The sequence below is a fragment of the Balaenoptera physalus genome (assembly GCF_965194825.1).
Source record: "Balaenoptera physalus genome assembly, chromosome: 18".
Classification (NCBI taxonomy): Eukaryota; Metazoa; Chordata; class Mammalia; order Artiodactyla; family Balaenopteridae; genus Balaenoptera; species Balaenoptera physalus.
This window is the reverse complement of record NC_138899.1, coordinates 60,249,466-60,265,496: the sequence shown is the minus strand read 5'-3', so window position 1 is coordinate 60,265,496 and position 16,031 is coordinate 60,249,466. Positions and strand designations below refer to the sequence as shown.

The window sequence follows — 16,031 nt, the reverse complement described above, 5'->3', positions numbered from 1 at the left end:
TCTACTCTGCGCAAATTATTATGCTAAAGAAGCACAAAGCAGTGCAGCAAATTAAAAAAGTGATGAAAGAATTCCCTGGCGGTCCAGTGGTTAGGACTCCGCACTTCCACTGCAGGGGGCACGGGTTCGATCCCTGGTCCGGGAAGATCCCACATGCCACGGAGCAACTAAGTCTGTGCACCACAACTACTGAGCCTGTGCTCTAGAGCCCTCGAGCCACAACTACTGAGCCCATGTGCCACAACTACTGAAGCCCGCGCACCTAGAGCCCGTGCTCTGCAACAAGAGAAGCCACCGCAATGAGAAGCCCGTGAACCTCAATGAAGAGTAGCCCCCGCTCGCCGCAACTAGAGAAAGCCCCATGCGCAGCAGCAAAGACCCAACATGGCCAAAAAAAAAAAAAAAAAAAAAAATGTAGCCTGGATTTCATGCCCAGTGCTTCTAACAGGTGCCCTGATCCAGTGGGACATGAGTTCTCCAGGCATTTAAGGCTCCCTCTTTTTGCCAATTCTGTTTTTTCAATAGACCACTGTGTTTAACTCAAATATTAAGACAGGCACCTTGAAAATATTTTCAAATAAAAAAAATAATGAACCAGGTTTGCATTTCATTCACTTGGTTGTTTTATACCAACCAGAGGTGTCTCTGCCTGGCCCACAGTTAACCAAGGATCCCGGCTCCGCCTCTAGCCAACACCAGACGCTAGAAGAAGGACTGAGGGGTCCTGAAATTTCAAGGCACTGATGGCATCCCACTGGTGTTCTGAATCTCCAAGGTGCCTTGCCCAGCAAGCCCACGAACCGAATTCACTGGCCTCTACTGAGCTACAGAGTGTTTCACAGACTGGGAGGCCACACAGGTCTCCAGGCAATTAGTAAGATGGTCCCAACAACTCCTCTGAGCAGAGAGGAATGTCTACAGCCACTTTCACGAATGCTACTTCGACTCCAGCCTTCTGGACGCTTTGCAGCTTATCTTTGTTTAAATGTTTCTATTCATCTGAAATAACCACAGGGCATTTTTTATTATTATATATTACTCCAGTTTATTAAATACTGAAACCAGGTTTATGCCACATATTCCAACAATGTTTAAATAAAGAGCTCAAAATATAAAGGCTTATGAAAACTTTTATAGTCTTTATATAATATACACTATTTCTAGCACATGAATAAATACGGAGAAAAGAAGCCATTTTTTATATAACAATCAGCCAACACTTAGCATCTATGATTACACAAATCCACAAGAAAACAAAAAAATCCACTTTCGTCATTTTGGTTTTCAAAGCTAAAAATCCCTTTGCCACATTTAGCAATACCCAAGGGGATGGAGGACTTGTAGTCACGGCCCTGGAAACAAGGGAACCAAGTCTCCCAGTTCTTCAAGTTTTCCTTCTTGGTTAGAAGTTTCAACAACTGCATTACTCTTTCAAGAAGCAGAAAAAAAATCAAAACAAGTTAAGACTGTTGTATAAGGTATTTAATGAATCTGCACTGAAGAAATACTGTATTTTCGTCTTAAATAATGCTTACCGGGCTTCCCTGGTGGTGCAGTGGTTAAGAATCCACCTGCCAATGCAGGGGACACGGGTTCGAGCCCTGGTCCGGGAAGATCCCACATGCTGCGGAGCAACTAAGCCCGTGCGCCACAACTACTGAGCCTGAGCTCTAGAGCCCGCGTGCCACAACTACTGAAGCCCTCGCACCTAGAGCCCGTGCTCCGCAACAAGAGAAGCCACCGCAATGAGAAGCCCAAGCACCACAATGAACAGTAGGCCCCGCTCGCCACAACTAGAGAAAGCCTGCGCGCAGCCATGAAGACTCAACACAGCCAAAACTAAATAAATAAAATTAATAAATTTATTTTAAAAAAAACACACACTTACCTTTTACAGTGAGGTTTGGCTTTCCTTTCATCCTGGTATGAACATGGACATTTTTGAATAAATTGATATAATGAATATTGCATGACATTCAATCTTTACATGGTCTTCAAAACGAACTTACTTCTACTGTTTTAGGAATTATACGTACACTTAACATGTTTTCTACATTAAAAAAAAGAAAAAAAGAGTGGCTCATAAAAAGTCATCCTTTAAACTCAAGGAACTCAAAAGTGAAAAAGACTTTCTATAGAAAGCCCTTACCGTATCAATGGAATGTTTTAGTAAGAAGAAAAATAATCTGCTCTCTGAAGATATGGTTCAGTACGAGGCGCGAGGCCTGAACGGGCTCAGCTCTCCAGAGTCATGTCCAGAACTGGTCAGGGAGAACCGGGCTTCCATCTGAGCCTTGAAGCAATCAACACCTACCTGCCCTTCCGACCTCCTCCTTTCTTGACTTAGCTCTTACTTTTGGAACTAAAATTCTGCTTCACAAAATCTTTTTCAAAGAAGGCAAGGTCAAGGTGACTGGGAGCAAAACTGCCCAATCCCCAAGAAAAACATGCGTGCCTTCCATTCTGCTTCAAGGGAGGAAGCAGCCCAGGGGCTGGACCCACTGGGAACCTGCATATACTGCAGAGGTGTCTGTCCTGGAGGCCACAGTGAGTATGTATTTAATGTTACTCTCAAAGAGTAGAACCGAAGGTACCCAAGTAAATATTCAATATCGTCCCTTTCCTGGGGCTGTCTTCTAGAATGGTAAAGGTCGTGGGGCTCTCAGAATCACTTTTTATTTTGAAAAGAATAAGATGAAGATGAAAAAGAAGAATGATATCCTGTCTTTAGAAGAAAAGAAGGAAGACATTATATACCTCTTAGACTCCAGATAAATAGGCACACACACACAAAAAAAATCACCTTTCGAATTTCAAGCAAGTATTTTCATTCCAAACTGATTAGGAGGTCCAAGACAGGAAGTATTTTGACAAATGTGACCAGAACTAAAGTAAAACCCAGGAAATCTGGAAAAATCAACTCTTTGATTCACTTGCAACATTTTGCTACGGAAAACGCAATAAAACCTTAACCTCTTTCTTTCACAAGGCTTTTAACAAAGGATCTCACTCAGGAGAAGCCCATGATAAAATGACTCTCTTCCATACACAAGGACCATTTATTCTGGGATGATGGCTGTATGACAGCATGATGTAAACACACTAATCCTACCAGTCAAGTAGTAACAGCTACTATCTTCTTCACCTGACCCTCAATATCAACAGATGTTATTATCCCCATTTTACAGATTGGGAAATAGAAACTTTGCTAAAATCACAGAGCAAATTACAAACATTACTTAAGACAGAACCCAAGTAGCTTAAAAACACCTCCCACCAGCACAGACTTTGCCACCTTCCAAGCCAACCTATCACACCATCATGAGTTTAGATATTAATGCTTTGTAACAATTCCTCACAAAGGTCGAGTGGTCAAAGGCTTAAAAATCACTTATTATAAGTGAAAGATCCTGCCAAAATTGGAAATTAGAAAGCAGTGCAATATTCCAGGGATCTATATCCTGCACTGTTTATACCTGGGGTATACCAGGTCTCCATGTGTGAATTTCTTCAGCAGACACGAAGCCAAAGCCCCCCCAGAAGTTCAGGAACAATAACACCCTCTTGGAAGCTCTATTCATTCCATGGTTCCGAAGAGCTTCTTTCGAACAGTCTGGGAGTCTCAGCTACGAGCTGAGATGCATCAGGAGTTATTCTCCCCTGAGGGAATCAGTCCACAGTTCCTGATCTTCATGCAAGTTTTCTTTAGCAAGAAACATGCATTTCATGTTATCTTTGATGTCGAAGGGCACTTGAATGGTAAGGACTAGTGTTTGGATGTTACAGTCTATGCCATTAAACATTTGGTGCAGAGCGTCCGATGCCAGGACACAGCAATCCGAGCTAACCCAGTCTTCAGAACTGTTGCTCACACCTCAGAATCTGTGGCGGGCCAAGCAGTGAGAAGCAGTGGGAAAGACAGGAAGCTTCGCTATTTCAGACGTGAGCATTTTCAGCGGGATGTCTCATGCAGTCTTGACTTGTCACAAATCCAATTTCTTCAACTGCTCATATGTCACAAAGAACTGCAGGTATTAGTTAAGGCTGACATTTTATGCCATCTTAACCCTAACGCATCAAAACAGACCCACAAATAGCACACGTCCTAACAAATATTTCTGGGCAGACCACATGCCGTGGACATGATTAAACGTGAGGGGCTCCATCCTCAACCACCCCAAGAGATCTTTCCATTAACCTTCCCAAGGTCAGCTTGGAAGAGACAGACCACAACTGAGACACATAAATCCCCTGCATCAGCTCCAAAAGCTTCTAAGATTACATCCACACTGCTAGCTTTTCTGACTTTTGGGAAGACTTTACAGAACAGCAAATTCTGTGAGAAAGAGAAAGAGAGCAAGCCCGGGGAGCTCTCCTCCAGGGCTGCCGGTAGGCAAGCTTGCCTGGGAGGGAGGCGCAGATAAACAAGGATGGTGCAAACTGACATCCCCTGCTTTATAACTCTGTCCTTTCATTTCTAATAAACTGTCTCTTCCTTCCTGCCTCCCACTTTGGCATAAAGGGAAAAGTGCTAATCAGCCAAATAATTCTGGAGCTAATTCCTGTCTATCCTTAGGCACTCTCTGAAATAAGCATTCTAGAACACGGTTGCCAAACCACATCCTTCCCAAGGTGGCTAGGGATTGAAAAAATAAACAAATAAATAAATCCTTGTCTCTCCCTCTCTCTGAAATCATAAACACCCTCAGCTCCTAGAGCAGAGTCTAAAGAAAAGTTTTTATTGATACCATTGCGTTTCAATAACACCACCATTAAACCAAGTTTCACAGTGCCTAGCAGAGACTTTATACCTCCTGAAAAAGAAACTGAATAGTTATTTCTTGAATCAGAGGAACTTAACAGACTAAGAACTTACTTCTAAATTATAATTAATAACGTGACAGTTTATATTAACAACATTCTTCAGCTATATCTTTTTTCAGATCTACTGCAACAGAAAAGGATACAATAATATTCCAAGGACCGAGTCTCAACCAATTTGGCCAAAACCCTTTATATAGAGCAAAAAACCCTTCATTCTTCCATGTCTGTTATAAGGGAGGGGGAAAAAAAAGTTAACGTCCAACTTTCCAATTATGTCAAATATGCATTAAGAATTAGTAGCCAAAAAAAAAAAAAGAATTAGTAGCCAGACTGAACTGATAATAGTTTTCTTAAAAACAAAATTCTGTTTGGAAGGACTATCTAAGAAATCATTGCCCTCTGCCTCTTTTCGTTCTTTAAATGTTTCTGCATAGGTGAAGACTAAGGCTCTGTACCAAACTATCCCACACCCAAAGCAAACAGCAGTTGGATGAATAAGAAATCAGACTTAATTCCAACTAGAGTCTTCTGCCTCCTTGACATGTGGGCTTACAGCAGGTCAGAAATAAAAAAAAGTAGGCAATGGCAGTAAAGACATAATTCAGAGTACCACTATTTCATGTTGTTGGATAGACAACATTAAGTATCTTTGCTTCATTCAAGCAATATTTGAAGTCTAGGGATGTGCCAGCATCATGCCGGTAAACAGCAACCACAAAAGTGGTCCCCCATCTTTGGCTGCTGGCGATCCAGTAGGGGAGACAGTCACAAACTTTCATCTACTCAGGAACAGTAGGCCCAATTATTAAAACTGAGAATTATTCATGTGTTCCTTTGAGAGATGTCTGAATGAAGGATGTTCAATCCAGTTTGACTCAACAGGAAGGCGATGTATTCTGGAAGGAGACACAGTTCTACTATAATCACAGAAAATATGACTATTTTCTCACCCTTCACAGCAGAGCAGAGATACAAGAAAAATGAACTTTCATTTCTAAACATTCATTTAGATTTTGTATTTATAAAAGTTAGCCCCTGTGTGGCAAAAACTCTGTACCATCTCAAGGTTTTAGAGCATCACTCATCTTAGTTATATTAGCCCTCAAAATTTAGATACTCCTTTGGTTAAATAAATATAAATAAAATAAATATAAATACAAATATATATTTGGGGGGCTGTCTCACGGATTGAAGCAATCGACTAGAATGCTGAAGACTAACTTAAATAAATGTGCTTATTTCACCACAGTGTCCCTTATTATTATACTAACAAGGTCTTATTATTATGTCTATACTTAGTATCATAAACGTATATGATGCTTCTGCATAACGTTATTCCAGGCACTGTGCTAACTATTTTGTAGGTATGATCTCAGTGATTTTTATAGTAATCCTGTGATGTAGGTGCTATTATTTATTGTCCCATTTCACTTGTGAGGAAACCGAGGTGTACAGAGTCTGTACCTTGACCGAAGTCACACGGTTACAAATGACACAATCACAGGTTCGTCAGGCTCTAAACCCTTGTTTTTAAATCATGAAAAGAAACTCTTCAGAGGGCAACACGGAAGCCAGTGAGCCACGAAAGGCGTTCACAACAGCGCTCAGACGGACACCCCCGCTCACCTGTAACAAGCAATCCAGGGAACCTGTGTAGCCAGGGCATCTGCCACCTTGAGGGACGCTCTGATTCATCATACGTGTCCTTGCCACATCGACAGGGTTTGAGGCCAGGGCCCCCGCCAGCCCACAGGTGAAGCTTGAGCTATAAAGAAGAGACCAGTTGAAAAACAAAAAGTTTCATACCCCTGAGCTGCAGCCCCCACTATCAAGGGCAGGAAACAGCCTCCCCTCCCAAACAAACTAGGTTAAAAGTAACAGCTAACAGGATGGAATATATGAGAATGAGGCCCTCATCTGAAGAGCTGCACGGACTTCTTAAACACCAGCATTGTTTATACTGGCTTATAAATTCCAGCCTCGGCTAAGAATACCTTGGAGGTTCTGGAATGTCAACGAATCATAGAAACAGGAAGGAACGTCCTCCAAGGATGATCTATTTTATCTATCTATTCACCTACAAATAGGCATCAGAGTAATTTTAGCCATCTCCTAACTATATTGCTCTTAGAGATCAGAGAAAAAGATTTCCTCACTGTAATGTGATGCCCACCAGGGCCCTGGGTTCTACTAAACTTTCAGTCACAAGACTACCATAGACCAGCCCTGGTATCAACTAAGTCAGAGTAGGGTTTCACAACTTCATCACTACTAACATTCTGGACCAGATAATTCTTTGTTGTGGACGTCTGTCCTGTGCATTGTAAGATGTTTAGCAGCTCGCTGGCCTCTACCCAGTAGATGTCATTAGCACATAAGAATCAGAACAGTCTCCAAAACTGCCAAATGTCATAGAAACAGAGAGTCAAAAAGTGGCTGCCAGAGCTTGGGGTTGGGAAGAAGTTGGTAAAAGCGTACAAAAATTTCAGTTATGAGATGAATAAGGTCTGAGGATCTAATGTATAACATGGTGATTATGGTTGACAACACAGTATTATATAGAATTTAAATTTGCTACGAGGGGCTTCCCTGGTGGCGCAGTGGTTGAGAATCTGCCTGCGAATGCAGGGGACACGGGTTCGAGCCCTGGTCTGGGAGGATCCCACATGCCGCGGAGCGGCTAGGCCCGTGAGCCACAATTGCTGAGCCTGCGCGTCTGGAGCCTGTGCTCCGCAACAAGAGAGGCCGCGATAGTGAGAGGTCCGCGCACCGCGATGAAGAGTGGCCCCCACTTGCCACAACTAGGGAAAGCCCTCGCACAGAAACGAAGACCCAACACAGCCATAAATAAATAAAAAATTTTAAAAAAATAAATAAATAAATAAATAAATAAATAAATTTGCTACGAGAATAGAATTTAAATGTTTTCACACAGACATAAAATGATAGATGTGTTAATTAACTCGATGAGGGTAATCATTTCATAATGCATACTTGTATCTAACCATATTGTGTACTTTAAGTATCTTACAATTCTGCTTGCCAATTATACCTCAATAAAGCAGAAAAATAAAAAAATATAAAAAGCAAGCAAGGAATGCCAAGCATGATCGTAGCTGTATAATAAAGCACATGTAATATACTTTTGTAGACATTTGCATATGCATAGAAAACACCTGAAGGTACATATCAAACAGTTAACAATAGCTACCTATGTAAAGGGGTAAGGACATACTTTTTCCTGGTTTACTTCCATATCATAATTTTTCAAATATGAGAATACTTTTATAATAAACTTTCTTTAAAATGTCTATAAATTTGCAGCAAATTTCTACCCTAAGCTCATGCATACCTAAAATATTAATTTTTTTAAAATCCATAAACATACAGGAAATGGGTATACACAGTGTCTCCCATCAAGCCCGAGAGAATCAGATGTTTCTTGGTGAGGTCGTAGACCGGCAGCTCCACACCAACCACAATAGCGGCCCTCTGAGCAGTAAGGGACACGCCCTGGGTAAAAATATCAATAATAACAAGTCAGATATCTCTCTCCTACAAACTATGGCCAATTTTTACGTTTTCCTGCTGGTAGGTAGAAATGTAGAGTGAAAGAGTAGAAAAATCCAGACGGTAAGAAGTCAGAAGCCCCAAAGTCTAATTCTGATTCTGGCACTAACTGTACGACCTTGATCAGGACGACTCACCTCTCAGAGCCTCTGGTTTCCTTGTATGTATGGAGAGGATCAGACTGGATGACCTTTAGGATCTAATCTATGAGATGACAGTCCCTAGAATACTAGGAAATAGCATTCCATACCAGCGCTTGCCTAACATTCTTCACTTAAGAGCCATGAAACCATACAGATCAAAAAATCCAATGTAACTATAACCCCTTCTCCATAAGAACTTAGGGGGAAAAAAAGCAAACAAAAAAAGTATTCAACCCTCACAGAATTTCTTATATATGAATTATTCAAAAGGTACTTTAAAATCACGACATACTCCTTATGTAAAATCATGACATGTTTTCATTTTACAGATTAAGGAAATTAAGGAAGAAGATCTCTTCAAGGGCAGATGTCATCCTTCTTCCTTTACTCCATTATACCATTTGGATTAAATAAAATAGGAAAAATAGGAAAAATAAATTTTTTAAAAAAGGGGAAGAACTAAGTCAGTTGGGTCTGTTTTTCAAGCTTACCTTCCAAAGTCCTCTTGTTCCCTCTTGCTGGTAAATGTGAATGAAGTTGCCTATCATTCCTCCTTGAAGGGTGCTGTTTTGTGCTTGCATCCGAATCTAAAAATTAAAGACTAACGTGAGAAAGAAACTAGCATGTTTCTCCCCAAATGCAGACTTAAAAAAATATATATATATTTAATCTGTTGTTTAGTAACCATTAAAAGAAAAATACTGTAATATAAATATTACTACAATGTTAGTTTAAATTTATCACGATTGGTTCTTTGGCGCTTAAGAATCAACAAAAAGAATCTAGTAGAGTCCAGTCTTGCATGCAGTAGCTCATTAAGTGTCAAAAAGAAATTTTTTTTAAATAGTCTTTTGAAAAGGAAAGAAAATGGCATATCTCCCTCTAGTTACTAAGTAGGAAAGAGAGAAAATCATGGTTAATTCTAAAGATTTAACATAATTAATGAGTATCCAGTGTAGCTGGCAGCACCAAGCATGGGCAAGCACATTTCTTAAATTAGTTACTCCAAGCCCTATTATTTCCAACCAGCCAAACCCCAAGGTATGCAGACGTGCTGGCCAAAGGATGGCCATGTGATGTCCGTCACACTCTGTTACACGGGAACTTACAAGTGAGCTTTACAAACCGCCATGGAATTCACATGACCAATATTCCAACATAAAAATAATGTTTGATGTAGGCTCTCTGCATTTTTAAGAATAAAAAGGGACCTCTCACTAAAAACCTGGTACCTTATGTTGGTTTAGGGAGCACATGCATTACCCTCTAATTCTAAAGGCAACTGTTATTGCCAGGTTAACATGAGAAAACAAAACAAAACGCAGGAACTGCCTTTCCATAGCCCTGATATACATTTAAGAGGTTAATAGGAGTGTGGATATTTTTCTCTAGCAATTTTACCCCAGCACAGGGTAAACTTAGGGCAAAAGGGCCTGGTACTTCTATTCACACCGTGTGTAACTGTAGTGCACCCAACACCCTGCTGCATGCAATTCTGATGTTGTCGGAATCTCCTATTAGATTGAAAGCTGAAGGCGGGGTCCTTGCCTGACTCATTTTTGGATTCTAAGCATATAGTACACCAACTGGTGCAAGGTAGAAGCACAGTGAATGCTGCTTAAATAATGGGGGAAAGAAAAAGAACGAGGGAAGGAAAGGAATAACTTGAGAGGGTTTGACCAATAACTCACACCTAATTTTGATTTTCTTTAATTAGTTAGTCCCTTGCCTTATTACAAAAGGGATTTAAGGAGGCCGTATCCCTGGTATTGTTGATAAGGTCATCTAATGCATTATGTCTAATTGTAGCTATGTAAATATTTTCATTACTAGTTCCTGAAATCAAATTAATGGAAAACGTAACGCCTTCAGAAACGGTCATCAACAAGCTGCCTAGACTGCTGTAAAACTTGCAGTCCACCTATCTTATTTTATTTTTTATTTTTTGGCTGCGTCGTGCGGCTTTCGAGATCTTAGTTCCCCGACCAGGGACTGAACCCGCACCCTCGGCAGTGAAAGCGCCGAGTCCTAACCACTGGGCCAACGGGGAACTCCCAACAGCCCATCTACTTTAATGAACCGATAAAAACAAGGGAGATTTTCAATGAAAAATGAAATTCAAATGCATCGAAGCCTTATTTTCTTTTTTCTGGTTAATCACCAAAAACCTCCAAAATCACCAAAGTCTCCAAAAATGGGCCCTACTTGTGAGCTTCTCTGTATCAGTGGGAAATCCACCTAGTGTATGTTTCTGAGTCTTCATGGCACTAAAATTGTAAAGACTCACACATACAGAGTACATGTTATACTCACAGATTTTCATTATCTGAATGTTGACTACAATAAGAAAATGCAGAGTGTGCCTATAAGACACAGGTAGCACTGCTTACTTTCAAAACATCAGTTGGATTAGCAATGGTTGAGGATACGACTCCAGAGAGAATTCCACAGACCACGTTTATCAGAAGGGTTTCATCTGCAAACAAAGACATGTTATTTGACTCTTCATACGTACAGGGCTCTTCATATGAGGAACTCATGTACAGGTGTAATTCACTTACACATCCCTTGTTCATTTAAGATTAACTAAAGAAATACATGCTTAATGAATCAATTAATTTTCAAAGGATTAGGGATTTTTCTGGCTGAAGGGATTTTGCTTAGCAAAATCTCTTGACACCTAAAAAAGAATGTGAATTATCACGCAAGAGTAACCATGTGAATTATCATGGAAGTGAACCATAATTCACTTTTGTGTGTAAGTGCAGACCACTGTAATTAAGATGAGGTCGTACACCAACTGGTAGGAGAATAAAAGATACCCTCCTATGAGATAAGGTGGCGATAAAATTTTAAAGCACGTCATACATATTTAATTTGAAATATACTGAAGCAAGAGGGAAGAGTGATGGGAACATATGTATACGTATAGCTGGTTCACTTTGTTACACAGCAGAAACTAACACACCATTGTAAAGCAATTATACTCCAATAAAGATGTTAAAAAAAAAAAAAAAAAACTTTTTCTGAAGCATTCGTTTAAAAACAGCAAATAAGCGGGTAAATTTTCGAATACGATACTGCCCAGAATACAATATAACTTCTAAAAAAAGAAAAGAAAAAGAAATCTACTGAAGCACTTTTAAAACATCTTTGCTCCTGCTCACTGCTCTCACAGAACAGTAACTAGTGCTCATCTCTTTGTAAAAAAGACAGAAATTTCTATGGATTAAAGCAAAGTTGAAGAATCAACCCGCAAGAGAATATTAGAACTCAAGAGTTCTTAATACTAAGAAAATGTAGTCACTGCTTTCCTGAAAAATAGGTGATAATTCCTATGATTGCAGAGAATTTTAGGTGGGCTAGAACTACAACAACATACCCTCCAGTCTGGACATTGTGGAAACAAGGACAACTCATTAAGATCTTTGTAAGGCTGCTCTTCTAACTGTTCCCCCCCGAAATTCAGCTGGTATCTGACTTGCTTTAAGTATAATTCATTTAGATTTTACACCCAACCCAAAGTTCTCCTCCACAGTAGTAAAGTCACAAACAACAAAACTGATCCCAAACCACTTGAATAAAAAAGACAAACAACCCACCTCCTGTCCACAAGTGGAAAAAGAACTCCCCACTCACCTTCCGGGCGCTCGACAAATAACCGCTTCAAGCTCTGGTAGGTGCCTATCTTGATGGTGCCGTAGGAAGCCTGGCGCAACATCGCAGGAGCAATCCTGCCAAACCAACGGACAAAGGGACAAAAAAATTCTAAAAAACCACTTAAAATCCTCTAGAAGACACACATAGGAGACGCAATCACGTATCTGCCTTCCACAATCAAACTACACTAAGACAGATTTCTTAAGAGTTTAAAATCCAGCAAAAATATAGGTGGAGGACTTCCCTGGTGGTCCAGCAGTAAAGAATCCGCCTTACAATGCAGGGGACGTGGGTTCGATCCCTGGTCAGAAACTAAGATCCCACAGGCTGTGGAGCAACTAAGCTCACGCACCTCAACTAGAGCCCTAGTGCCACAACTACTGAGCTCTCGCGCCTCAACCAGAGCCCGTGTGCCGCAAACTACAGAGCCCACGTGCCCTGGAGCCTGCACGCCGCAACTAGAGAGAAGCCCGTGCGCCACAACGAAAGATCCAGCATGCCTCAACAAAGATCCCGCATGCCGCAACTAAGACCCGACACAGCCAAAAATAAGCAAAATAAATAATAAATAGGGACTTCCCTGGTGGCGCAGTGGTTAAGAATCCGCCTGCCAATGCAGGGGACACGGGTTAGAACCCTGGTCCGGGAAGATCCCACATGCCGTGAAGCAACTAAGCCCGTGCACCACAATTACTGAGCCTGCGCTCTAGAGCCCGTGAGCCACAACTACTGAGCCCATGTGCCACAACTACTGAAGCCCGCACGCCTAGAGCCCATGCTCCGCAACAAGAGAAGCCACCACAATGAGAAGCCTGTGCACCGCAATGAAGAGTACCCCCAGCTCGCCGCAACTAGAGAAAGCCCGCGCGCAGCAACAAAGACCCAACACAGCCAAAAATAAATAAAAATTAAATTTAAAAAATAAACAAACAAATAAATAATTAATTTAAAAATCTTTTAAGAAAAAAGTTTAAAAAAATTTTTTAAAAAGGTGGGTTCTTGGGAATTCCCTGGCAGTCCAGTGGTTAGGACTAGGCGCTTTCAATGCCAAGGGCCCAGGTTCAATCCCTGGTCGGGGAACTAAGCTCCCACAAGCCACACAGTGGAGCAAAAAATAAAATATATGTATGTATGTGTGTGAGAGTGTGTGTGTGTGTGTGTGTGTGTGTGTGTGTATGGGTTCAGTTAAATGTGTGCAAGTTATTAGTTCCCTAAGTGATAGCTCAGCCCCTCATATTTATCCTCAATGAAAACGTATGCGAACACGGAGTTCTATTTGCCCATTCACATTATAATGGGAGGGCTTTCCTTTCTCAGGACAAAGCACCTGGTAAAATCTGGCCTCTGTAAACATCCTCCAGGGTTGCTCTGGAGCTCATCTCCCACCTCCCTGGGGGCCCTGTTCCAGTTATTCCCTCTCCCTCCTCCAGGACCCTCCCCACCCCAAAACCACCCTGTGGCATTCACACGCGAAGGCTCTCCTGCCACACTTCCCACCTCCTTCTCAGATTGCAATCTGGCTTCCTTCCACCCTCTTCATCAATAGCCCCCTCACCAAAAGGGGCCCAAGGGACATCTCTGTAGCTAAATTAAATGATGCTTTTCAATCAGCAGCTTATGAAGCCTCTTTGCCTTTCCAGTATTTGCTATGGTCCACTCTTTGTCCTGCTTGCAGCCGTCTCCTCCCTGAGCTGCCATAACTTCACTCTCTCCAATTCCTCTTCTTTCTCTGCACATCCTCTGAGGGGCCCAGGAATTCTGTCCCCTTCCTCTCTTCTCTCATGGCTCCACACACTCCCCAGATGAGCTCATCTACTCGCATGGCTTCAATTGTCCAAAGAGTGATGACTCCTAAATTCATGTTTCCAACACTGATCCCAAGATGCATTTCCAGCTGCTTCCCAGATTTTTCAATTCACATGTCCTACACCTACCACCAGAGCAAGTGTCTCACACAACTAATTAACCTCCCTCTCCGAACAATCCGCTCTTCCTCTTCTGTGTCCTAGACCAAGGAATGGAACCTCCATCTGCACACTGGCCAGACCAGAAAGAGACACTAGCCCGTCTCCTCCTTCCCCACCACCCCTCATGTATGAGGTCGTACACTATGTCGATCCTCTGCCCTAAGCCTGCCTTCCTTCTCTCCGTCCCCAAGACAATTCCTCAGGTCAGATCCTTGTCTCTGCTTCCTGTGTGTCAGCCTGCTTCCACTGTCACTGTCTCTTTCTCCCAACGGCAGGCGGGAATTTTTTACAACGGAAACCTGATCATGTCAGTCCCTCTACTGAAAACCCTTCAGGGGCTTATGTCTGCCACAGGTATACTAAACTCACACACTTACAGGTACCGGGCAAATGCTATGAGCGCGTGAAGCGGGCTGGGTCCAACTGCACACCTACACTATGTGAGTGCCGGAGGTTTGGTAAACCAGAGAAAGCATCCTTAACACCAGTTACTATTATCATAAGTGACCAAATGTGGGCCCAGATGTTAGCTTCCTTGAGAAGATCGAATGGTTTTTATGTTCAACTTCTCGCATTTAAAAGACTGGCTCAATTGAAAGACAAAAACCTTTGGGGACCCGTGGGTGGGAGGGCTGTGAGACATCAGTTTGGGATCTGGACCTGGTGTACTGCCCCAAATCAAGATGCTGACTTAGCATGACCCGAGGTCGTGCAGGTCCTGACTCCTTATTACAGTTCCAACTCCATCTCCTGCTACTAACCCCACAAGTGCTAAATCCACGCTGAATCACTTGCAGTTTCTAGAATGTGCCGTGCTCTCCCACACACACACCACTGGCTCTGCATGAACAGAGTTCCCCTCTAACTTCACCCAGCTAACTCCTCTTGGTCCTTCAAAATCAGATCCAGGGCCTCTTAGTCTGGGATTGATGCCCTGCCTCAACCAGAGTCTAGTACTTGGCAGACGCCACTGTAATCCCGTTTCCACATCCGCAGTCCCCACACAACCACAGTTCCTTCAGGGCAGGGGCTGCTGCCGATTCCCATGTGTCCACCCAGATCCAGTCTCGCCCCTCTCTGTGCTGCTCTGTGCCGAGGCTGGCGCCACGGAGGACGCCACCCGGCTCCCCTGCCAGCTGGCTCCCCTGCCAGCTGATTCCAGGCGGATTCAGCCAGTAGAAGATGGGAGGGAGGGAGAAGAAGTGGAGGTATTTCTTCCTCTCCCTGGGCACTAGCAAGGCATCTCTCAACAACTCCTGTTTGCTCCTTCAAGGCTCCAGCCCTAGCAGGCTCTGCTAACATCATTCCCATCCTTGTCCCTCTGGTCTTAGGGTTGGTAACAATTTCTCACTTTGCTAGTTTCTAGGTACCTCAAAATCCTTCATTCGTTCCCTTAACCCTTAAGGAGCCCTTTCATTAATCTCCCTTCATTTAAACCACCCGAACGAATTGTTTCCTGCAGGGCCTCTGACTGCCATAGGCAGGACCCTGCCTTACTCACTTCCCTAACCAGTGCCTGCAGCACACTGGTCGTTAAATGTTGGATTAAAGAAAAGCTGTTCACTGCAACTCTTACCTATAGAGAATATCATATCATTTTCATTATAGCAAAAACCTCAGTAATTCAGAATAACCAAGGGGAAGGGCTATTAAAACAAATGTAATTTTTGTATTATTATCTGTATTTGAATATAATGAAAACAGTTTCACCACAACACTCGCTACATTAAAACACATATACAGAAAATAAAGTTGAAATGAAAAATGGAAAAAAAAAAAAAATCAACCATTGCTACTTGCTCTTGAATACACCCCAAACTTCTATTTTTTCTCTATGAAGTCTTAGTGTGAAGTCTGCTCATTTGAA

General features: G+C 42.2%; 1 protein-coding gene across 12 annotated transcripts in view; it reads right to left on the bottom strand.

Moving 5' to 3' along the window:
* Positions 1 to 1,844: 1,844 nt before the first annotated feature.
* The window catches only part of SLC25A30 (solute carrier family 25 member 30), an 85,617-nt gene continuing 71,430 nt past the window's right edge, over positions 1,845 to 16,031 (bottom strand). For 10 of the 12 annotated variants that reach the window (XM_082435420.1, XM_082435427.1, XM_082435430.1 and 7 more), the window contains 7 exons: positions 12,177 to 12,271; positions 10,928 to 11,013; positions 9,029 to 9,124; positions 8,213 to 8,337; positions 6,451 to 6,589; positions 4,968 to 5,048; positions 1,845 to 4,025 (listed from right to left, as the gene is read on the bottom strand). In XM_082435420.1, the coding sequence (XP_082291546.1) occupies positions 3,984 to 4,025; positions 4,968 to 5,048; positions 6,451 to 6,589; positions 8,213 to 8,337; positions 9,029 to 9,124; positions 10,928 to 11,013; positions 12,177 to 12,271 (664 nt within the window). In that variant the 3' untranslated portion in view covers positions 1,845 to 3,983. Of the gene's footprint in view, positions 4,026 to 4,967; positions 5,049 to 5,164; positions 5,721 to 6,450; positions 6,590 to 8,212; positions 8,338 to 9,028; positions 9,125 to 10,927; positions 11,014 to 12,176; positions 12,272 to 16,031 lie in introns of those variants that run through there. The other 2 variants (XM_082435422.1, XM_082435421.1) reach the window with 2 other exon arrangements.